The sequence below is a fragment of the Camelus dromedarius genome, chromosome 29 (genome assembly GCF_036321535.1).
Source record: "Camelus dromedarius isolate mCamDro1 chromosome 29, mCamDro1.pat, whole genome shotgun sequence".
In the NCBI taxonomy this organism is placed as follows: domain Eukaryota; kingdom Metazoa; phylum Chordata; class Mammalia; order Artiodactyla; family Camelidae; genus Camelus; species Camelus dromedarius.
The window spans coordinates 22082463-22107215 of record NC_087464.1 but is presented as its reverse complement, the minus strand read 5'-3'; the positions used below and the strand labels follow the sequence as shown (position 1 = coordinate 22107215).

The window sequence follows — 24753 nt, the reverse complement described above, 5'->3', positions numbered from 1 at the left end:
TCCCAAGGCTCCATGCTGACAAGCAGGCAACCCATCTTGTCACGGCTGCCACTCACTGTACCCACAAGGAGCCCTCCAGGCTGGTGTGGGAGGGGGCAACCTGGTCTAGGCCGAGACCCTGACGGGCAGGCAAGTCTGGAGTGTCTGGGAGAGCTTCCTGGAGGAGGCAGGCCATGAGAGGGCCCTGAAGGGAGGTTCTAACACAAAGGCCTGGGGACAAGAGTGAAGTTGCCCTCAGTGTGTGAGACCCTGGCTTCTGGACATCGGGGCCTCTATCTTACCTTATTTCAAAAATGTAGACTCCCCTCACCTCGGCCTAGGGCGTGGCACAGGGTAGGCTCGGATGGATGATGGATACTTGGCCCACGGCTGACAGTCTCATCAAGCTCAGTACAAGTCACGTGGGTCAACAGAGGTACTTATTAAGCACCTACTGTGTACCGCCCACTGAGTTAGGGGTACGGCCCTAGGGGAGGCAGCCGGGGAGCTGGGACTGTTTGACTCCTACCTGTCCTTCACTGGTTCTGAGTGTGCCCTGAGCTTTCCCAGCTCCAGCCTTTGCCCAGGCCAGGCCCCTGGCAGGAAGGCACCTCCCCTTCCTCTCCGCCTCTCCCAGGAGGTACCCTCCCCAGCCTACCCAGCTCTGCCCCGCTGCTCTGTCCGCCTCTGCTCAATGGGAAACTTGGGGCAGTGCTGGTGCGCACGCGCCACTCTGGCCTATCCTGGAGGCTGCGTGGCTGGGTGGCGGGGCCCCCAGGGGTTTTGTTCCTGCCTGTCCTGCTGCTGCTTAGGCTGAGCCTGGGGGCCTGGCACTCCCAGCCTAGGCTCCATCTCTTTCCAGGTAGGATGGAGGCTGCCCCTCCAGGGATTCCAGCTCTCTGGGCCAGGGAGGGGCCGGGGCCTCAAAAGAAATGGTCTAGGCTGGCCAGTCAGGCTCCTCAGCCCCAAACTCAGCAGGGTGACCCCAATTTACCTGACTTACGGAGGGGCCTGCATGATCGTAAAGACCCCGGCTATTTATGGACCATCACTGTGGCTCAGCGCACCCTGCTTGACATTCTGACTGTCCAAAGCAACTCTTGGGTTTGACTGTGCCCTTTCATAGCCTAGGACCTAGGACCCAGAGAGGGGGAGAGCCCACCCCCAGTCACACAGCACACAGGGCAGGGCACACTCTGCCTCTCCGGGCCTCCTATAACCACGCAGGGAGTCAGGGCCACCCAGAGACTCGCCCTGGCCACTTCATAGTTCTAAAAATGGGCAAGATACTGTGTGCTCACCGCCCTTCCCACTGCCCACCTGGCTCCACTCCCATTTTATCCTCATCCTCAGTGGCCTCTCCTTCCCTGCTGGAAGTCCCCATGACTCACAGCCCCCTGAGTGTGCCTCACACAGCCCGCCTCCAGCCTGGCCTCCGCCACGGCCCTGCCTGGAGCGCCCTCTCCATCTCCCTCCGGAAGGTCTCCTCTCTTCCCACGAAAGTTCTCCCTTTTCAGCAGGCCTGGGAGGCCGGGAGGCGGGCAGGGACCCCTCCCAGATCATACTCCCATGATATCACGCCCTACGCAGGAAGACGAAGATGGTCCCCCCAGACCTGCATCTATTCCTTACCATGTCCTGAGCTCACCCCTGGACCCAGCCTCTGCCCTGCCCTATTTAACTGCACAGCAGCCCACTGGTGTGGACAGATGAAAACCAAGTCAGAGAAGTTCAGTGACTTGCCCACAGTCACACAGCTCACAAAGGCCAGGCAGGGACTAGAGCACATGCATTCTTACTCCTAGAGCTGCAGTCACACTTTCTGGTCCAATGCAGGACCCCTGGGCACTGAGCATTCACCTCCCCTGGCTCTCACACCACTTTTCAATCTTGCTCTAGCCCTCCCCAAGTTTTCTCCAGGTCCAGGATGGAAGCAGGAACCAGCCAGGGCCCCCTGTGTCTTTAGAAGACCTAGAGAGTGCTGTATATTCGGAGACTCAGATGAGGGGACCCAGTTCCCAGCTTTGGAACTGACAAGCTTTGGGGCGCCTTTCCTTGGGCAGAGCCAGACACTCACCGGGGGAGAAGGAGCAAGGGCCATGGGCTGCTGTGGCAGCCGCAGGCTGGGGTCAGGTCTTGGGCCTCCCGGGTAGGAGAAGGGCTTATCAAAGTCCTTCCAGGACTTGGAGTCCAGCGCTCTGCCCCTCAGCCTGGCTCAGTCCTCACCCAGTGTGGGGAGGGTCTGCACCTTCCAAGCAGCCCCTCCACTCCACTGTTAGAAAGTTCTCCTTAACTTTCCTCAGATCATCACTCCTTCCCCATTTGCACCCTCTCCTCACAGCCTGTGCACAGAGGCCCAGGCCCCAGGGCCAGAGAAGCCCAGCTGTTTCACGGTGGCAACTGCCCTCACCACCTCCCGTCCTGAGCCGAGCTCTGGACTTGCATTAGCCTCCGAGGAAGGGTGCGCTATTATCCTGTTCACTGATGAGGAAACGGAGGCACAGAGAGTGTCAGTGACCACCCCCCAACCAAGGTCACACAGTTAACAGGTGAGGACCTGACGGCCCTGCCTCTGGCCACACCTCCCTCCTTGAAGCCCAGCTGAGCCCACACTGCAGGGGGCTTGAGGGGCTGGTGAGAGGCTGTCACCTGCCTCTCAGGACTTGGATGGAGGCCTCCCAGGTGGAGGCGGGCTGTGCTACAGGTGCCGAGGACAGATGGCCTTCGTCCCCTGCCCGGGGCCTTGGCACTCAGATTGCTGCCTTTTCTCCCACACACAGAACCTGACCTCACCCAGAATGCCTGAAACCCATGAGAGTTGCCCTCCAGGCACCTGCCCTGGGAGCCACCAGACCCTCGCTGGCCCTTCCGGTCCAACCCACACCTGGCAAAGCAGGAGGGAGCCTCTTACTTGATCTCCGTCTGGCCACCTGCCTTCCGGGCTATCTGCACCAGCTCCTTCCCGTACCGCTCCTCCGCCTGCGCCCTGCAACGACATCGGTGACATCCGTGGGCTGCATCTCCTCCAGCTCTGCCTCCCACAAGCTCACTCACTCCACCTCTGGGGACCTCCTTGAGAAAGTTAAGCCGCCAGTCCTTCCTCTAAATCAATGACGGCCAAATACAGGCACATCTGGGGGGACTTCAGATTATTTGTCCACTTGGGGGAGGCCCAGGTTGGGAAGGACACAAGAGTCACACACCTGACCTGTTAGAGCAGGGTACCCCGCCACAGCTCGGCTGGGATCGGGGCTCAGCCACTTCCGAGGAGCTGGGTGGAGGCCACCTCCCTCCCGCCCGGCCCTCCTGCGCTCACCTCTGCCTCAGCAGCTCCTCCACATCCTTGCACATCTTCCTGCCGTCCAGCAGCCGCTGCAGCAGCACCTCGTAGCCCGTGTGGGCGGTGAAGTCCCTGCACTGGAACACAGGGCAGAGGGGCATGTGAGGGCCGCAGGACAGAGAGCTATGTGGGTTGAGAAGCACTGCGTGCAGCCTGGCCAGAACCCCTCTCACCACCTCCTGGAAAAGTCCCTCTCCAGCCTCCGAGACCTGGCCTCCCCGTCTGCCTCCATCTCCCTCATTCAAGAACAAGCTCTTGGGACTCAGGACCTGGCTTCACACGAGCACACAGTAGGCCCCCCATCGGTGGAGGCACCAGGTGTGGCGGTGGGCCCCGCAGGGCGTCAGAGCTCACAGTCCAGGACACAGCAACCCTCACCTAAGACGCCCTGGGAAGGGCCCCCACCGAGGCCCCGTGAGGACAGCCTTGTGGGGTGCCTGGCGCTGCCCACTCCTTCACCTCAATAACCATATTATCTCCGGTGTCCACGTGAGCAAACTGAGGCACTGACGGGTGAAAGTGTGCCCAGGCTGATTCAGCTTGAAAGTGGCAGGCCTGGTGTTAAACCCAGGCCATCTGGCTGGGGTCCGCGCCTCTCACCTCTTCACTCTACAGCCTCTGCAGTGATGGCAGCAATCATTTCCTGACCACCAGCCGTGTGCCAGCCGCCACCCCGGGCTCGCCATGGGGGCTCAAATGATCACCTGCTCCCCCTTGATGAGGTGGGCATCGCGGGTGACTTCAGTCAGGACCGGGGCACACCTTAACACACACCTGGGACACACCTAGCACCCCTAGGACACCCAGCACACCCTAGGTCCAGCTCTTAGCCAGGACAGTGGGGAGAGGGCACCGTGGAGAAATCTCCAGGACACAGCTGCCTCTCTGCCGCCCAGCATGTGCTCAGCCTGCCCTGTGTCCAGGACACACACTTCTCCTCTCTCAACCCTAGAGTGGATTCTGAGCTGGTGGTGCAGGAAGTTGGGGGAGGGAGGTAGGTCTCAAGGACCATGAGGGGACAGAGGGTCTCCTAGGATGTCCCTAGTCTAGAGAGTGGGTCCTGGGGCCATGCAGCCCCCCCCAGCTCTCCCCAGGCACTGCACATGAGGCTGACCGCCAAGGGTGGGTGATGGAGCCTGAGAGGTGGTGAAACGTGGTGCTGAGAACTGGGGCTCCTGTGTCCCAGCCTGGCTCCCACATCCATTCTTGAGGAAGGACCCCACCGCACCCGGGTGCTTGGCCAGGCAACTACAAATTGGGTTAAGCTCCAAGATTCAGCGCCTAGTCTGTCTTCTTTTCCATCCCCACAAAGCGCCAAAAGCCTCAGAGAGTAGGGAAAGGAGCTCTCGCTTCCCTGACACATCATAGCCCTACCTCAGAGCGTAGAGAATCAGTGGGGCATTCCCAAGGCCACACACACTCAGAGGAGGCAGGTCTAATCTGCCTTAGTCAAGAGCTGGTGATGCTCCTTTCCCTGCCCCATGCCTCCCCTCAAATGCTGTGTTGTGGGTGGGCGGGGAGAGGTAGAGGAGGAGTCTAAATCAAGGAGAGCTTCCTGCAGGAAGAGGCATTTGAACCTGGTTCTGGGAAGAGAAGATGTTGTTCTTCAAGGTCTAAGGAGAATCAGATGTGGTAGAGAAGGGCAGGGATACCACAAATTGCCTCAAATGGTCCCATGCCAGGCTCAGCACACCCTCAGCAAAATAAGAAGAGTGGACTCTTCAGGCCTGTTGGATACTTATGACCCCAAGCTCATCCTCTCCCCCATAAGCACTTCTAGAAGTTCCTGAGACTCAGGCTCAGCCACCCACAGGGTAACAAGCAACGGGCTTGGGCCTGGGCTGGCTACTCAGGGCCCCAGCGAGAGGAAGCCACCCCCCAACCCTTGCAGGCCTGTCCACCCAGGGTCCAGGCGGGTGTGCCTGGGCCAAGCTTCCATTTCTGTGGCTTTTGTGGGCCACTTGCCTATTAACCAGTCAGCAGACCATGGCTTCCTGCCCATCAGCTCTGCCCTCCCTCCGGGCCCCCAGGACAGAAGCCGGCAGCAGCCAGGGAGGAAAATGAATCTGGAGCCTCAGCCTCCAGCTCTCTCCCACTGAGTGGGTCACTCTGAGCTGGGCACCAGCATTCAGGGACGAATTCCCTAGACCACCAGAACGGGGAAGCGTCCTGTCCTGTGCTCCTCCATCCCTGGGGAAATGGAGGCCCAGGGAAGGGAAGAACCTGCCTGAGGTCCCACAGGTAGAGGCAGGACAAGGATGAGGACTTGCAGGGCACCTGCGCTTACTCCACAGCGCCTCCTCTGGTGCGGGCGACAGCTGCAGGGAAATGCTGACCGGAGCCCACCCCTGCCTCAGACCCTCTGCTCTTCCCTCCCAGGCCCACACCCAGCCCCGACCCTCTAGGGGAACCCCTGTCCTTACTGAGCCCCCCAGAGTGGAAAGAGAAGCAAAACCAAACCTACATTGGCCATTCTGGAGGAGGTGGCAGGCAGAGGGGCCCCAGGAGTGCAAGTCCCCAGAGCACATAGCAGGGTCGAGAATCTGGTCTCTGCTGTCTAGTCCCTGCTCAGAGCCACTGTGGTGCCAGCGGGGGCTTTGGCCAAGAGAGCTGCCGTCACAAGTGACTAGCCTGTTCCAAGGAAGTGCCTGACTCCCTGAGGGTTGCTCCCTCCCAGCCTGCACGCCCCCCTCCCCCACCCCAGCCTCCTCCTCCAGGCACCGGTTCTGACTCATGGCCCAGGGCTGGGCAGAGTCGAGTTCAGGAAGCTGCTGAGGAAATGAACCAACCAATCATTCAGTTAATCAATCAGTCCTGCACGCTCACTGTCCAACGCCCATCACCGGAGTCCCCTGCTCCAGGGGGCCCACCCTGGCCTTCCCTCCCTGCACCTCCCCAGCTCCACCCTCTAGTATCAAGGGCCTCCTATCAGTCCCCTCATTTACAGGCTCAGGTTGACATCTCCACAATGCAGAAGCGCCCAGAAGGCAGGGCCTCCCACCTCCTTCTGTCCATCAGCAGCCTGTCATCTGAGACCTGCCCGTGGCCTTGCCCTCTGTGAAATCACCATTTATTGAGTCTACCTGCCACACACCATGCCAAGACCATCATAGCCATTTTCTTATTGAAAACACCACACACACAGGGAGGTCAGCACGGTGACCAGGCCAAAGAAGGGAAGCGACTGCTCAAGGTCACTCAGCTGGTAAAGGTCAGAATCTGGGCCTGTCTGCAAACCCACATACCCACATCAGTCATTCAATAGCCAGCCCAGCAACTCTTCCTTTTTAAAAAGTCAAAAAATGATTTTAAAAAGTTTTGGAAATGATTACTCAAATTCTCTCTGCCTCAAATCAAAGCTGTGTTTCAGTCCGTCATCCAGTTACCATGGATTCACAGAGGCCGGCTCTGTGCCCAGGCTGGGTCAGAGGAGCGCTGCCCTGGAGAAGGGTGGGGCTGGCTCTGCAGACGTGGGGCTGGGAGCCAGCAAGCAGCCCGAAGCCCCGCCCCCGCCATGTGGCACCTAGGGCAACCCACCCTGGGGTAGGGTGCCAGGTGGCAGGCAGGTGCAGACCCCTCCTTTGGGAGACACCTCTCAAGCCAGATGTAGGACCCCAGGCCTTGCCATCCACGCTGTATGGCCACTCTGGGCCTCCCTTTCCCCTCGGAGGGGCCAGATCAGAGCTGCAGGAGGAGGTGCTCAGGAGAGCTCTGACAGGACAAAGAGACAAAGAGCACCCCTGCCTCAGCCTCCAGGCTGTGCAGGGGAAACCTGGGCGCCCGGTCCTGCCCAGGGGCAGCCCACCTGCTCCCTTCTCTGGGTGCTCTGGGCGTGAGCCACAGACCAGGCCCTGCTGTGGCCCCACTGGGTGCGCAGAGAAGCAGCCTTTGTGCCCACTGCCACTTCTCCCTTTTCGTACCCATACCACTCTTGGTGGCTCCATGGGCTAGACCACAGAGACCAGGAACCTGAGCAAGCCACTTCTCTTCTTGGGACCTGGTTTCTTCATCGAGGAGGTGAGGGCAGAGGCCAGCCACTCCTGGCCCTACAGCCCATCCCACTAGGGCACAGCCCCATCAGGGAAGACTGGCTGCTAAGCCAGGGGCTGGGGGCCCAGGCCTGTCTGAGAGACTGGACAGAGTTCAGCAGGCCAGATACAGATTCACACGCCACCTGTGGACCTGGTCATTCTCAGCCTCTCCTTCCCTCATTGTTTCCACCACCTAGGGTTGATCTGAGAATTCAAGGAAGTAATGTACACAGAAGGAGTGAACACAAGGTCACAGCTTGCCCTGAGCGGGAACGGGGCTCAGGATCATTACCCACACTTTAGAGGTGAGAAAAACGGAACCCAGAGAGGTGATCTAACCTGCCAGGGGCCTGTAGGGCACAGCTGGGATTTGAGCTCAGCTCTCCCAGGCCAGATCCCACCGAGGTAGCCACAAGAGGAAGAGTTGACCTGTGGGCCTCTGCCACCTGCTGCACCATCACCAGAGGACGAAGACGTTTCACCTGTTTACAGCTACTGACCGCACCAGAGGATGGAGACCTCAGAAGCAGCAGGGGAGGGGAGAGCACGGCAGGTGCAGAGACCCCCCATCATAGGCTTCCCATCACAGGCGAAGCGGGGAGACCGGGAAGCTTTCAACTGAACAAGAGAGTGAGATTCTGATATTAGGTTGAACTCAAGAAACTGAGACCTGAAAAGGAACAGAAACACTCCAACATGCCCAGCGGTTAGGACAAGAGAACTACCAGTGGCTTTGGAAGGTGGAAGAAAAAAAATTAAGTTTCCAGTTTGCAGCCTACCAAGTCGAGAAGCCATTCTGTAAAATGTTAAGCATTCTTGTCAAGAACCTTCCTAAAGACTGACATGTTCTTAGGTGGATAGGCTCTTTTTCTTTTTCTTTTTTTTTTTTTAACTTTTTAAATCATCTTTTATTGGTGGGAGAGGAGACAACAGGGAGACTGGACTCGCTCCCTCCATCTCAGGAAGCCCCAGAAGCCAAGGATGCAGATCTTGAACAACGGTTACAGGCCGCACAGCGCACAGGCTGCTTGGCCCTCTCCTTTCTCACTGCAGCTTAACAGCAGGGACCTCTGCGGCCAGCGTGCCTGGTGTGGCTTGTTTCCTAGCCACTGCTCTACTGTTGCTTGTCTGCTGTGGCCTGAGAAACCAAACTACTGGGATACACACAAGGTAGTGGGCACTGAGCTCTGGAGAAGGCAGCCCCCTTGAAGGCAGAACGTGGGTCTGTTTGCCTGCAGGTGCCCAGTGCCCAGTGTCTGCACAGCCACGCTCAGCAAATAGGAGGCCCTCCCTGAGCTGGACGTGGCTTCATGACAGCTGGCTCCTAAGCTGCCCCATGGAGAAGACCATTTGCTTGTAATTCAATGACTCATTACCCAGCCCCTTTAAATAAGCCAGACTTTAACACCATTGTACAGATAAGGAAACTGAGGCTCAGAGAGGATAAGTCAATGAGTAGCAGGTGGGCTCTTTCCACAGATCATAGCTATTACCCCACAGTGGGGCTCATCTCCACCATCACTGGTGGATAAACTGAGGAAAAGCAAAGGACCAAACATCCACATACAGCTTGGATGGATGGACGAATGGATGCACGCATGGATGGATGACAAGAGACTTCGATGAACAAGCTGGTTGCTTACCCAGAGCACCCCAGGAGGAGGGGTGGGTAAAGAGAGGGTCCCAAGCCACAGCTCTGAGGAACCGTTGAGGAATGCAGTCACTAGCAGACCTTTGTGGGTTATCAGGAGCAGAGGGAGCGTCTGTGGCTCGTGTCCCCAGAGGCTCAGCCAGGACTCATGGGGGTAGAGACAGAGAGGCCAACTCCAGATGTGTACAAGGAATGGCTTTCCAAGAGCCCAAGTGGCCCCAGATATGGAACACAGGTGAGCTGCTTTGATGTGGGGAGAGCACCCCACTGCCAGGGTCTGTAAGCAGGTTAGGGATTCCACAGAGAGGACCCGGGCCTCAGACAATGTGCTGAACCAGGTGTTCTGGGTCTAGGTGTCCCCGAAGCAAGGATTCATAAGCAGATAAATGTGGGGTGATTTACAGCTTTTCTAAGATGGCCCAGGATAGGTGTCAGGGAGAGAGCCAAGAAGGCAGACTTTTACTTTGAAAGAACAAGAAGCACATTGCATGTGGTTAGATTAGCTACTCTGGGTTCTGCTGGGCTGACAGGAGACTGGGACCAGAAATGCATGTCCAGGGGGCTCTAGTTCTCCACTGAGCCCCAGTCTGCGCCCCCCCCCCCGGGCCTCACAGGGCCCCTCGCCTGGTCAGTCCCGCTGGCTGGGCCCCTGAGGTGTCTGGGCCCTTGACCTGGGGCCCAGCTGGGGACCTGAAGGTGGCTGATGGTCACTCTGCAGCCCTCCCCTTCAGCTGGGGGCTCTGTCAGAGCCCTGAAAATGTGCAGGGGCTCCCGAGAATCCAACATAGCTGGGCGTGGGGGGCGGGGAACAACGCAAGCCCCAGAAGGGGACCGTTGTGCATGCGGGGGGCCTCTTATCTGAGCGATAGTGACCATAGGAGGATACGAGGGGTTACGTAAGTTGTCCAGGCTCCAAAAGCAGTTGTGTGGGCGTGCCTGGCTTCCGACTTTGCCGTTTTAAATAGGCCTCCTCCATCGCAGGAAGGAAAGGCTTCCTTTACCGCACTCCCTCCCCATTTCTGTGAAGTACTGATCACTTCCCCTCCACTCTCTCAAGTCTTAAAGGCCCAGCTCGGTCCCTTACTTCTTCCTCCTGCTTTGTGAAACCAAAACGCGCAGAAGTTAGCACAAGGGGCAGGGCAGGGAGTGAACACAAGTCTAGGCAGAGGCCTGGAGGTCAGGGTGAGCCCCTCGGGTTTAGGAGAGTGAAGTCTGATGCTCAGAGCTGTGAGTGGCTAGCCGCCCGGTGGAAAGGCAGCAGCAAGGGGTCTGAAGAGGTAGCCTGAGGCCAGATGGGGAGAGCCCTGAGTCAGGCAGAGCAAGTTGGGGGAACTTCCCAGCAGGGATGCGGAACCAGAGCCAGGTTCCAAGTTCAGGGGAAGAGAGCAGGATGGGTGGGATGTTGACAGCTCGAGGCCAGAGTTCTAGATGCCTCTAATTCTCAGAGAAGCCTGCAATGTCAGGACTGCACACTCACTGACCCATGTCACAGGTGAGCCACTGAGGCTCAGCAAGGTGAGGGGCCTGCCCAGGTCACACAGCTCCTCTGTAGCTCTGCCACCAAGCTGATCCGGCAGAGGGGGTTGCTCGGATCCAGCAGTGGGCGGGGCAGGAGGCAGATGCCAGTGGCCCAGGGTGAGGACAAGTGGGGAAGGTTGGTTGATGGAGGGAAGGAGGGAGCTGAGCCGCCTCAGAACCCTGAGCCCGAAGAGATGCTGAGCCCGCCGACAGGGACAGGCACTGACCATCCCCTGCACGTGATCAGCCACACAGGGCTCCTCACTGCATGGGCTCTAGCTTGTGAGTGACCAGCAAGGGACTGGGGACTGGGACCAGTGGTCCGGGAGGTGTCCCTGCACATCCCCTTCTCCAAGTATCACCCCTTCCACACCTGCCAGGGGATGCCCCATGGGAACACCTCCCAGGAGGAAGTCCAGGTCGCGGCGAGGGTGGGGGAAGAGCTCAGGCACTGGGTTCTAGTCCCACCCAGTCCCATGCACACAGACAGTGTTACCTCACCCCCTGTGCACAGATTCCCTCCTCTGTAAAATGAGTGTGAACATACCGCCCACCTCCCAGGGCCTCTGGGGACTAAAAGGAACAACATATGTAGGAGCCCGACAAAGGGCACCCTGACGCTTAATGAGCTCCTGGAAGGTGGGGGCCTGGGTGATTAGTGCATAGTAATAAAAGTAAACCAGGAAAGGAAATAAAAAAGGAGAGCAAAAAGGGTTCTGTAAAACTGTAAAACTCTTAAAACATAGGAGAAAAGTTTCAAGACATTGGATTTGGCGCTGACTTCTTGAATATGACACCAAAAGTACAGACAACAAAAGAAAAAAATAGCTAAGTTAGACTTTATCAAAATGAAAAACTTCTTGTGCATTGAAAGACAATATCGAGCGAGTGGAAAGACTATCCACAGATTGGCAGAAAATATTTGCAAATCACATATATGATAAAGGATTAATATCCAGAATATACAAAGAACTCTTACAACTGATCAGCAAAAGGACAAACAACCCAATTCAAAAGTAGGCAAAGAAATAGACATTTCTCTAAATTAGAAATACAAATGGCCAATAAGCATATACGAAGATGCTCAACATCTTTCGTCATTAGGGAAATACAAATCAAAACCCCAGTACGATATCAGTTCATGCCTATTAGGATGGCTGTGGTTGTGGGGGGAAAAAAACAGAAAATAACAAGTGTTGGCAAAGATGTGGAGTTATCAGCATCCTTGTGCATTTTTGATGGGAAGAGTTTAGCAGTTATTCAACATGCTAAACATAGTATTACCATATGATCCACTCCTAGGTATGTACCCAAAAGAACTGAAAGCAGAGATTCAAACCATGTTCATAGCAGCATCGTTCACAATACTCAAAAGGAAGAAACAACCCAAGAACCCAATAAAAGATGAATGGATAAACAAAATGAGGTATATACACAAGATGAAATATTATTCAGCCATAAAAAGAAACGAAGTTCTGATATATGGTAAAACACAGATGAGACTTACAGACCTTATTTGACCCTATTTGTGGAAAAAGGACAAATATTGTCCGATTCTCCTTAGATGTGGTCCGCAGCAGAGGCAGATTCACAGAGACAGCAGGTGGAGTAGGAGATGAGAGGAGGAGACAGGGAGTTATTCAAGGGGTACAGAATTTCTGTTTCGGATGATGAAAAAGTTCTGGAAAGATGGTTGTACAACATTATGAAAGTACTGATGCCACTTAATTGCACACTTAAAAATGGCAAATTTTATGTTACACGTATTTACCACAAAAAAGTATAAGATTAAAAGACTTAAATAAACAACAAACCTCTACCCTCTACTCATTCACAAGTGAGTCAAATGAGGTCACATAACTGATACAAGCCAGACAGATGCCCTGACCAGCAACGGCAATGCATCCTGCACCACCCGACATCCACGCCAATGGTTCTCAGCCCAGGCTGCGCTTTGGAAACACTGGAGAACTTTGAAAACACCGCTCCCCGACCTCGAGATCTGCATGTAATTGACAGGGGCCACGGCCCGGGAACTGGGATTTTTGAGAACTACAGTCCTATAAGATCCAGCTCACATTTCTGATCTTATCTCCAACTGCTGTCCGTCCTCGTCACTCTGCCCTGGCCACACAGGCCTCCTTGCCCCTCGAGCATGTCCAGCGCTCTCCCGACTCAGCCCGTCGCCCCGTCTCTTCCTCCCCAGTATGGCTCAGCTTCTGCTCACTTTTTCTGCAGTTGGGAAGCCCTGATCCCATCCGGCTGCCCCATCCCCACCCTGGTGTGTTCTGGAGCTCTGGTGGACACTTCCTATTGCCCAATAGTGGGTGGCCTGTCAACACCAGTGGAAGGGGCTGTCACTCGCCTGCCTGCTCTGTCACCCGCTGTTGAGGGTGCCAGGTCTCAGCAAAATACCACACGTTCCCATCAACGCCAAAGGCTCTCTGACCCAGGCGTAGCCCGGCAGCCACAGAGTCCATCTGGGTGGCACCCCCAGGCCCACATCCCCTCTATGACCCGGGTGCTATTTCCTCATTGCACTCGAAGCCATAGGAATGACTCTCTAATGGTGGAATTTCATATGCAATGGTGAACAGAGTTGGGGAGGCATTCTGGGACTAGAAGGACCCACATAGGGGGCTCACCATGTAGGTGCCTATCCAATTAGAAGCTTGGATCCCTCGAGATCGGTCCCTGGTCTGCTAACTCCCGATGCAGAGCAGCAGAATGTGGCCCCTTAGCAGAGCCTTGAACCTCTGCACCTTCAAAGACTGTCTCTTAGGTGAGAATTGCTCTGACATCCTACAGATGAGGAAACTGAGGTTCAGAGAAGGGAAAGGATTCTCCAAGCCCCTCCCAGCAAGTGAGGGTGGAGGATAGGGGAAGCTTCAAAGAGGCCTGACCCCTTCTGAGCCTAGAGGACAGGAAGTGACTAAGCCTGTGACTGAGGGACCTTCTGGAGGTAACCCCGCAGGGAGCCCTGACAGGGCAGCCCCAAGGGCACAGGGTACCACTCTCTCTTGCTGGAAATGAGACAGTTTCAGTTTCTACAACAAGTTCCCTCCATCATGTGGTTTGTAGCTTCAGCCAGGCTCTGGGCAAGGCAGGTGGGCAGGTATCCCACCCACAGCTTGTGGCCTCCAGGCCCTTTTGCATGAATGGAAACATCCCATCACTGGAGAGGGTGAAAAAAGGAAGAAAGCATCTCTGCCTCCACTCAAGGCTGGCCAAGACCTTTCACAACCCAGCTGGGGCCTTCCCTTCCTACCAGTCACCCCACACAGTCCTCTGGGCCAGGAAACCATGTTCCAAGCCCTCTGTGCCTACTTCCCCTTCCCCTTGTCTGAGCCAGACCTTCCACCTGGAGTGCCCTTTCCCCTCCTGCCACTTCCCAAATCCCCACCTGCCCTTCCAAGTCCAAGCAGGGCCTTCCCTCTCCAGGAGCTGGCGCCCCAGCTGTGTGTAGTGCGGGCAGCAGCCAGGAAAAGTCCCTGAGCTCCTGGGAACTGGAGTACAAAGAGGGTCACTGAGAAGCAGATCTTGTCTCCCACCAAGAATAAAATCAAAGGTGTGGGTTCTGTTCTTGACCCAGGGCACTACAGCCAGGAAATCCTACAGGCGAGCATCTGCAGGCATCGCAAAAGCAGAGCAGACACAACCACGAAGCTCTGCAGCCCCCTGTCACCGTCAGACAACTGGCCGCATCCTGCGGACTGGGCGCAGAGGGACCAAGTTCTCAGGTCCCAGGGGGCACACGTACCACAAAGTGCACAGAGTCTGTGGAAGAATTAATGCTCTCGAACCACAAATGTTGCCTAAAAACACCATCTCAGCCTTGAAAACAGGAATTGCTTCATTTTGTTTTTAAATATTTTCCTTTTAATGGCATCCATAATCTGTGATCACGCAGAAAATTATGGAGAGAAATATCACCTGACTTTCCAAACCATGGAAACCAACACTAACATATAGGGAGCCACCCTTTCACCCTACAGGAATTAGAATTGAACTAACAACTTGCCAGTCTCCCTGGATTCCGGGGCAGGATGTGCTGGGGCCTGACAGACCTAGGTGGGTTTCCCTGCTCTGCCCTGGACATGTGGTCATGAACTAGGCCCCTGACCTGCGCATGCCTCCGTGCTGGGAATAGGAGGACACTGGCAAGTCCTTCCCTGCAGGGTGGGTTTGGGGACACGCGTGGAGTGACTGTCATAATGCCTGGTGCAAAACAGGCGCTGAACAAACAGGCATTGCCACTGCTCCTCTGGGGATGACGTAAGTAGCTCGGACTCAGAAAAAAATCTTCACAGAATAGGAAATAAATTTCCCCTTTATCATTTTTGATTGTGTAATTTAATTTTTCAATAGGTAACACATTTACATGGTTCGAAAATCAAACGCCAGAAAAAAGAGCACAGTGAACACACTGCCTGCCACCCAGCTCTGCCACCGATCAATCTTTTCTCTCGCTCCCCTCCAAGGTCATCACTTTAATTAGTTCTCTGTGCCTCACCCCAGAGATGCTCTTCGTTAACACAAGCCTACACCAATATAAACGCTTATCTCCCTAAATTTTCACAACAGGTCATATTCCAGACACACTGTTTGGCTCTGTGCTTTTTATACAAAACACTACATCTTAAAGAGCTTTGCAACCAGTATAGAGAGTCCATCCTCATTCCTTCCGACAGCCAGGGACTCCCTTTCCCGCCTCCCACCTCTACAATCCCCTGTTGTTCTGGAGGACACCCTCCTCGGCCTTCAAGGCTACAGGGGCCTTCCATGCTGCAAGTGCGCCCACAAAGTCCAAGTGGGGTTGGGGTCCAGCCCTCCCAGCCCCTTCCAGGCCACCCTGCTCCCTCCTTCCTGCATGAAAATGCTCCCCCCAGCCAGAGGACTATGAGGGGTCTCAAAGCAGCTGCTAGTGCCAAGTGCCAGAGAACTGGCCCCACTCCCACCCAGGAATGCCTTCTCTTTGGGGAAGTTACCCAAAAAAGTAGTCCTCAAACGCAAAACCTGGATACACAAAGACCTTTCCATTGCATCACTGTCCAGAATACTAAATAATTGGCAGGAACCTGAATGTCCAACAACAGGGGGTTGGATAAATAAATCACAGCATGTCTACCAAAGCCTCGAGCTGGAGGACCATGCAGTCATTAACAACAGTGTTTTGAAGACAAGAAACTCACACCCACATCCACGCATATTCAAAACAGAGTCCTGCTGAAAAGAGGGAGGTCCCTCTCAGTCTCATGCTCTGCAGCCTCCTCAATGGGGAACCTCAAAGTGTCAGATCTGGGAAGGGGAAGAGGTAGCTGATCTAACGCATGGGGGAGGGGCGGGCCCAGCCTCAGCCCCTTCTGTCTCTGGTGAGTCATTCTCCTGACCCAGGCAAGTGGTACCTCCTTCTGTCCTCTGTCTATTGGGGAGCTCAGCTCCTCCCAGCTTGGCACAGAGGTTTCAGGATGAAGCTGGAGCCCAGCGTCAAAGGGGAGAGATGAGACCTCAGGTCACAGGGAGAGCTCAGGCCTGTTCTTTCCATCTCCCTTGACGGCCCCCCGGCCCAAAGGGAGTGCGGTGTGAGAGGTAGTATTTATGGCTCTTACTCTTCCTTTTAACAAGCCTAAAAGGGACAGGTTGTAAACCTCAATAAAACCTGGTCCAGAACTCAATTTTCCCTCTTATAAAGTAATATCCAGTGACTTCCTTGCAAAGACGGACGGATAACAGGTCTGGGAGGCAGTGAGAGGGGAAGGTGCAGCTCTGAGCATCTCTCTGGGTGTACCCCACGCCCGGCCCCGTCATCAGGGAACCTCAGTCTCCAGCACTGGATGTGACTTCCTCAAGGGCAAGACAGTCTCATTCATCTGATTGGATGTGGGAGTGAGGCTCAGAGGCTCAGTTCAGACCACCTGGTAGAGAACCCTGCTCCACAAATTTTTGTAGAATGCAACTAAAGTGAAATGAAGGAGAAGACGGATTCAGGAAGGCAGTGCGACCATGGAGGCATTCACTGTTTGGTCACTTACCCTATAAACATTGCCTGAACACAGACCCCACATGCCAGCCCAGAGCTGAGGATGCAGACAGGTGTTTCTTGCAACCCACTTTGGCTCCTGCTGGGAGCAGAGCCACTGGCAAGGAAAGCTGTGTGTACTGGAGAAGGGCGGAACCCTGCATCCTCTGGGCCTCTGTGCCCCTCTGGCTTGGTGCTGAGTCAAGTTATATGAGCTCGAAGGCCCTTTCAGCTCAGGCACCTGGTGTTCTCAGCCTCAGTCTTGTCTCACTGACAGGCCCTGCGCTGAGGCTCAGCCACAAACTTCCTGCAAAGCCGTGATGCTCTTTTATCACTCTGTGTGTAGAACAGAAATCAAATTATCCTTCTCTCCCCCTGTGGCTGGCCTGCCCCCGCCTCACTCCCACAGCAGCCTGCATATGACTGTTCTGACGAAGATAAAGGCAGGCTATAAATACAGACCGTGTGGCCACACTGACAAAATTGCAAATATAGGCTTACTGAGGGACAGGACTGGCCAGCTCCCGCGCTGACTGTTCCCACCACTCTGAACCGCTCTGCTTTTTAGCTTTTTTTTTTTTTTTTTTTTTTTGTCTCCCCTCTTGCTATCAGGCAAGCTACCTCTAACAGTTCAGGTCCACCAATACCTGTCAGTTACCACCTGTACATCAGATTCCATGTAGATCCCTACTATTGGCTGCATCTAGAGGTTAAAAAACCACATGGCCAAGCTTGTTAAAATTGTGGGTAAAATCAGAGTTCATAGGTCATAACTAAAAGTTACGGGGCATCTCATATGAGTAAAGGATGCAAGCGTTAATGCAAGCTCTTAGCTCCTCAGAAACCACTTTTGTTTCCCTCCTTACAATGAGCTGGCACTGGAAACAGGGCTGGCTGTCACCTGTGTTCTGGACGGTTGAGGTTGCCAGGTAACTGCAGTGCTGTGGTAGAGATACGAGCCTTCTAGTTCAGGGGCTTCCTCCCACTGAAGACTAGCCATTTTCAAACAGTGTGCTGCCAAGCTGCAGGGTTCAATGGCATTGTGTGGGCTGCGGGAGGGGGAGGCTGGGCCCTGTCCCTAACGCTCCCACGTGGGGCATTTAGATCATTATGTCTTTTCCATTTTACAGATTTGTCAGAAAATTGGGCTTCAAAAGACCTCTGTCGACCTCATCTGATCATCTTACTTCTCTGGGAGGTGGGGAGGACAGAATTTTTCCCTCCTTCACTAACGTGGCCCGAAGACCCAGAGATTGTCAGTGTTGATAGAGGGGTGCTGAAGGACCGGGTGGGAGCTCAGACCCTGGGGCCAATGCGGTTTCATGCCAGCCTTGTGACCTTGGGCAAGTGACTTAGCCTCTCTGTGCCTCAGCCTCCTCCTGCGAACAATAGGATAACAGCAGCATATCTACTTCCTCGGTTTGAATGAGTGAGAGACACACAGCCCTGAACACAGCACACCTTTAGTGCTCAGTGACTATTCGTTGTCCTCATGGGCTGGGCCAGGCTGAGTGTCCGGGAGACGTGTTAGAATTCAGAGCCCTGGAGGCAGTGATGCTGACCCTGACTTTCTGGGACCTCTGCCCAGGCTCAGTGTGAGAGGGTCCCACTGGCCACTTCTCCCCACCTCTGCTCCAGCCTTCCTTAGGGAAGCGGCACCCTCCTCCCAGGCCCAGGGAGCGAGCAGCGGAGGAGAGGAGGCCCCTGCCGTCCTCGAAGCCCGCGGCAGCTCAGAGGTGGGGCAAGCACTGGGCGTGGGCGGGGTGCCGCGCAGGAAGCTGCCACAGGTGGGCTGCGATCTTGCTGCTGCTACCACACCCTGCTCCTTCGTGTACCATCCCCTGCTGCCAGGATTCTGCCTTAGGGCTGCTCCTTGGCCAGCTCTGTCCTAGGGAAGGTGGACGCAGGGGCCCTGGGCTGGGACAGCTGTCCTGGAGCTGAGATAAGGCGTCCTGGCCTGCCTTGGGTTAGGATTTTCAGGCTCCATCCTTGACCCAATTTTGTACTCCAGGTGATGTGCTGACTCACTGTCTCACCCCACTGCAAGCACCTGCCCCTCGAGTGGGGCTCCAGCTGCCAACCTGGTGCTTGGAATGGGCCAAGCCTGGTCTGCCTCCCTTGGCTTCTCTGGGCTGGCCCCACCCCCTCTTTGTAGCGATGGGGAAATGGAGGCCCAGAGAGGCACAAGGTGTCCTCTGCAGGCCACCTGCCCACTGTGCGGTCAGAGCAAGCGGGAAACGAGCCACTCATGCTGGCCAGGAGCCCCAAGCAGAGCGTGGCGTGGAAAGGAAGGAAGACCTGGCTCATTAGCTTTCGTCCTCTTGGCTGGAAGCCCCAGGAAAGGGCCCAGCTGTCAGCTGAGGCTGTGCTGACCGAGAAAAGAGCCAGGGGGGCTCAGGGCAGGCTTCACGACAGCCACATCCCCCAGCTTCAACCAGAGAGGTCTCAGCTTTTCCCCGTGAGCCACTGGGGACAGCAAGAGTTTCAGGAGTAGAGAAGAGGGTTGAGACAGCTGGGAAAACGCTGGCGGGAACAGGGGTCTCAACCGGGCTCGCAGGCTGCGTGGCCTGGGCCCAGTAGTTTCACTCCCATGCGCCGGCTGGGCGCCGGGGTTTCACAGAGGCAAAGACTTCATTTACACGTGTGCTGAATTTAAGAAAGCGAGCAAGGAATTGCCTAGCCCTGTTGCCTCCTCGAAGGACTCCTAAGTTCTACAAGGAAGAGGGGTTGGGTGAAGGGAGGAGGGGTCCCATTTGGCGCGCCCGCACGGGGCTGGGGGGCTTGGATAGGTCAGTTCACCTTGTTTAGTCCTCCCATTCAGTTGCTATGTTTATTAATATTTACCACCACTATAGAGATGGAGGAAAATGAAGCTCAGAGAGGTAAAATGACTTGTCCAGCCTTTAGACAGCAAAGCCAAGATCCAAATTCAAGTTTGTCTGGTCCCCAGATCTGTGACCCCCTCCCTCCTTTGCCTCACATGAACTCCTCAAGCTCCACCATCTATCAGATGCTCCTAAAAAGATTCCGCTGTGGGGAGAAGGTCTCTCGGGGGGAAAAATCAGCCCTGAGAGCACAGAAGACCTCTCTCTCACTGTGTTGAAGTTTGCAGAGAAATCAGTACCCCAGACTGAGGGCCCCCTTGCTCTTTCAACTCAGAAGCAGCCCAGGTCACCTCCATGACAATGAAGACCAAAAATCAACCACTGTTTTTAGGAGAGAACCCCCCCTCTTGGAGCCGCACCCCCACCAAATGCCCCAGGGAAATGTCAGCTTCCCCAGCCTCCCCGGGGCTCACCCCACTTGTTCAAATCCACAGCTGTCTTCACTCACCCAAAAGGCATCTTTGAACTGAAGCTGGGGCATCATCCTCAGGCGACTGCCACGGCAAAGCTTGCTCTCCTGCCACAGACAGGGCTGAACGAGGGCCAGGAGCCAGGCGCACCGTCCCAGTCCCGGCAGGGCTGGCCCAGGGCCCCCCTCCCCAGCCGGCGCCGTCTGCGGCGTCTCAGAAGGCAGCCGTAAGCCAGAGACAAGCTGCCGGAGGGAGGAAAAAGGCTCAACCTGTTTTGCTTGGGGCTAGAATCAGCAGCAAAATGAGGAAGGAGTGGTGCCCAATGATGGGAGGGCGGGTCCCAGTGTCCGGCCCGGCCCCTTGCCAGCCCCACGGAGATGGACGACACAGACCAGGCTGCAGCGGAGAGAGCAGGGGTGCCAGCCCCGGGGCCGAGGCAGCGGCCAGCGGGAGAGGCAGGCTGGGGCACACGCCACCGGGCAGGCAGCCCGAGGCCTTCCACAGGAAGGTTTGTGCAACCTCCCCGGGGCAGGCTGCAGGGCTGTCGCCTCACAGGAAGTGGAGCCTCTGGGCCCCCCTGTGCAGCCCCGCCTGCCACCTGCCACCCTGCTTCTCGCCTCCACTTGCCCCCTTCCTGGCCATCCTCAGAGGCCACAAACTTAGGGAGCCTGTGACCTGCTGAAACTGGGCAAGGAGTGGGGCAGGAAGCCAGGTGTGGTCGCCCACCACCCCTGCCCCACCCCAGTCAGGCCAGACTCTCCACTCCTCACCAGTGACCATTCAGGGGCAGGAGAGGCTCACCCAAGCCTGGGACATCATCAGACTCCGGGTGTGCATCACCCCAATCCACGCCCTGCCCTCAAGGAGTTCACGGTTTGGGAGTAGACATAGTTGGGCCTGGAGGTCATGGGAGCACAGGGGTGGGGTGAGCAGGTAACTAGCTGAAGGAGAAGAGTCTCAGGGCCACGGCCACCCCATCAAGTCTCCAGATGAGACACTCAGGGGCAGGAAGGCCCCCTCCGAAGACGGAGTCTTCAGGCTGGAAGAAGGTGGTTGGCCCAAGAGAGACAGGATTACAAACACATAAACACAGGAGTTTGAAAACCCAGGCTGAGGCCCCAGGTTCTGTTTTGTCTGGGCCCTCCATGTCACAGGGACCTTAATTGATCCTCCAACTCTCCGAGCCTCAGTTTCCCCATCTGTCACCCTTAGTCTCTGGAAAAGACACAGTGTTGAGAACATTACTGGAATTTCTGGTTTTGGTGGGGGAGGTGCCAGGATGCTGTCTGCCGTCACCTTGGGAAGGGCCCTGGGCTGGAGCCCCAGACAGCCTTGAGGAGCCAGGGCCCGTCCACTCAGCAGAAGATGCCGGCAGGGGGGCCTGAGCCCATCTGGCAAGAAGGGATGAATCAGGCTCGTCCACAAATCACCACCCTCGGCAATGCCTCCCTTACCATTGACTGCGGTGATTAGACAGATGAGAGCTGCCGCAGAAAAGAGCTGAGCTCCCAGGTGCCAGTTATGCGAGCCCAGGGTGAGAGATGGGGCACACCCAGCTCCTGAAATCACTGCCCCGGAGGGAACACATCAGGAGAGCTGCAGAGTACTGGGGCTGCCCCAGGAGCCCTCTACCTCCAGAATCCTTGGAGTCCAGCTCATAAACATCTTCAGCACTAAAGGCACCCCCGTTGGATGTTCTGTTGCTTGCGGCTGAAGGCAGATCATGGTGTAATTATCAGCTTGAACCCTTAAGCCAAGGCTGCACCTCATCCCAATGGCATCACCACCTCTGACAGCAGCAACTCAGCCTCCCTGGGCTCGACTTTACCCTCTACCAAATGGAGTGATGCTTCTAGATCTGGAGGCAGACTAGAAACCTTCTGTTAATTGAAGACCCTTACCCTATCATTGGCAGGAAACTTCACAGCCAGGCTCTCTCCTCTGCCTCCCCCCAACCCCCTCACAACCGGCCTCTTCCCTCTCCCCAGAGCCACCCTCTCCTACCTCCACACCTTTGCCCCTCTGCTCCCAGCCTCCCTCCAGGCATGCCTTCTTTGATCTTCCTTCCCTGAGCAAATCCTCCCATCCCCCAAGGCTCCCACACCCCAGGCCTTCCTGTCCCAGCGGCTCTGATCCAGCCAGGGCAGAAGATGGCCATGCTGGCTGCAAGCTGAAGCAATTGGGGAAGGAAGTAATAGGACATGTAAAGAGACTCAAGTTCTCTGCTGCAGAGAGGTCCTCCTCCGCCTTCCCCAGCACCCCCTGCCGTGCAGCTCCCAAGGCTTGGCCACCAGAATAGCCAGCTTGGCTTTGGAGCTGAGCACTGGGGGCATCATTAAGTGCTGTACATGGACTGCCTCAGTCCTCACCCCGGCCTGCAGGGTGCACATTATCATCACCCTCACTTTACAGAGGAGCAAACTAAGGATTAAAGAGTTTAAGTGACTCACCCAAGGCCTCACAGCCACTAAGTGGAAGCTCGGGCTTCAGGCCCAGGTCTGTCTAGTGCCTAAAGCCCATGGCTTAACCTCCACAGGTGTCTGTTATCAACAGCCCTCTCTTCACACTGGGTTTCATCCCTCCTTTCTCAGGCCCGCCTCCAGATCCCCTCACCCTGATCTGTAGCTGGAAAAGCTGAGTCCAGGAGGCTGTCGGGGCTGGTGGTGCTATCGGGTGAGAGTCCAGCCCCGGCACATGATCTTCCAAGTTCACTTTATTTGCACCCACTGAGGATGCCTTGGCTACCGGGAACATAAAACCAGAAGGTCTGACATGGACGAGGCACCTCATTGCCCACACAAAGGGTCCGGAGGCAGCGTGGACTCCAGGTGAAGTACGTTAGGGCCCCAGCTCAGTTTCTCTGTGATTTTCCTCATTTACTCTCTCCCTCCCCCAGCTGCAACAGCTCTGGTCTCCAAGTCCAGACACAGCCTCATCCAGAGGAAGAAAAGGGACCCCTCCCCTTGTGTCACATTTCCAGCAGAGTCTTCCTCACTCAAGTCTCCCAGGGGACTGCCCTTTGAGTCTCACTGGCCAGAAGTGAGTCACATGCTCCCACATCACCATCACTGACCTCGGGAGGGAGATCTCTTGATTGGGGTGTTAGGGATGTTGGGAGCCAACCAATGTGACCACCCAGTCTTCTCTCAGTGGGGTCCACAAACACTGCTGGGGACCAACTCCTGGGACTGGTGCTCAGAGAGGACACAGACCTGGTCTCTGCTCTGAAGGGCCCATGGACAGGTTCCAGAAAGGTCTCTCCAGATGGGAAGTGACTTAGAGAGGGTAAGACCAGAAGAGGGTGTTGCAATAAGTCTGAGAGAAGGACGAGGCCTAGATGGGCAAGCAGAGGGGAGGGGATGAATCAGCGGGACATCAGGGAGGGGAGGAGCTGGACGGAGACATCTGAGCACCCCTCAGAAAAGGGAATTGCTCTCAGGCCTCCCTCCATCACCAACCCCTAGGGAGGGAAATCCAGTCCTGAAAATCACAATCACATTTGCTTCAAAACACAGTTTGCCCTGAGGTCGGGGCAGCTGTGTTTCAGGCTGTTGCTCCCTTTTTAAGGAAGAGCTCCGTGTGCGGGCAGAGCCCTGTCCTGTTTTGCATGGCGTTTGAACACACCTACATGAAGAACTCAAGAAGTAGTAGGTCCAAGAATTGAGAACAAAATGTAAAATTAGTTTTTATGACACTGATGGTCACAGCCAGCCCCCTGGCAGGGTTCAGCTCCAGAGACCACATCATCCATCCTTTTGGACCAAGTAACAATGACAATACTACTAGCCGGCATTCAGGAGGATTACCGCCTGCAGGCCGGCGTGTCTTTTACATGCTTGATCTCATTGAGTGCTCTCTCCCTGGACCAGCTATATAATTTGCAGCATCAAAGCAAAATGAAAATGTGGGACCTCTGATTAAAAAAGCAAGGGGAAAATTGCTGTTAACGGGTCTAAAATATAAAGCCTTTTCCTTCCCAAGTTCTCTCAATCTGTCTTGGTGCTTTGTTTGCTATTTAAGGTAACATGCCCCCGGGCATGGGAATACTTGTGGGGCAAGCACCCTCCATCTCTTGACTCCTGTCAGTAGGAAACCTACCAGCTGCTGGGTTTCCCTTCCTGCTAGCCACCAGCCTGCATTCCCTGCTGGGGGCAGGGAAATCGAGCCAGGCATCTCCCTTTCCCATGGTGGATGGCAATTCCCAAGAGTATTGCAAACTCTTGCCAGGATGCCCTAGGTACCTAGGTCAGAAGTGAGAGAGAGACTCACCCTGCTGAGTGTGTAATGGTTCTGTCAGCCCAAGGCTGAGACAGCTACCGCCACGAGAAGCCACCAGGCAACCCTGAGCCTCCTCACACCTGCACCAGGTCCCTGCTGGGGGCAGAAGGTGGCAGGGGTTGCTAGGCAGGAGTGGGGAGGGGAAAGCGGAGAATCCATCAGGGGAGGTGGCAGGAGGCAGGACTGCATCTGAGTTGAGGCTTCAAGTCCTTAATGCATGCGCCTTTGCCCCACCAGATGTCACTTACAAAACAAAAGTTCAAAGATAGTATTATCAAGAATTTCAAGATGCACATCCCTGTAGCCAGCCCTGCTCGCTACAGTCTGTTCTCCATGCAGTGGGGTGACATTTTTAGACCCAAATCTACTCGTGTACCTTCCTCTTGTTATGACTTCCCATTGCTTTCAGAACATTGGTCTTTGTCCTGCCATAGCCTATAGGTCCTGAATGACCTGGCCCCACACTACCCTTCAGCCTCATCTCACATGGGAAGAATCTCGAGAAATAGCTTGGGGCCTCCTAGAAAGGGGAAGGGGCTGTAGAGAAGGAGCATCTCACAGCTCCTTGGTGACATTAGCAATCCAGGAGTCCCTTACCATGAATTTCATTTGGAAATAGTATCACCACTGGTCCAAGGGATA

The 24753-nt window shown here is 55.5% G+C and overlaps 1 protein-coding gene across 5 annotated transcripts in view; it reads right to left on the bottom strand.

The window, feature by feature from the left end:
- Window positions 1–20362, bottom strand: part of PSTPIP1 (proline-serine-threonine phosphatase interacting protein 1) — a 36331-nt gene extending 15969 nt beyond the window's left edge. The window contains exons 1-3 of one of the 5 annotated variants that reach the window (XM_064480680.1): window positions 19872–20362; window positions 3296–3396; window positions 2891–2965 (exon numbers count right to left, since the gene is read on the bottom strand). In XM_064480680.1, coding sequence (XP_064336750.1) covers window positions 2891–2965; window positions 3296–3396; window positions 19872–19907 — 212 coding nt within the window. In that variant the 5' untranslated portion in view covers window positions 19908–20362. The remainder of the gene's footprint in view (window positions 1–2890; window positions 2966–3295; window positions 3397–19871) is intronic. The other 4 variants (XM_064480681.1, XM_064480679.1, XM_064480678.1 and 1 more) reach the window with 4 other exon arrangements.
- Between the last annotated feature and the right edge of the window lie 4391 nt (window positions 20363–24753).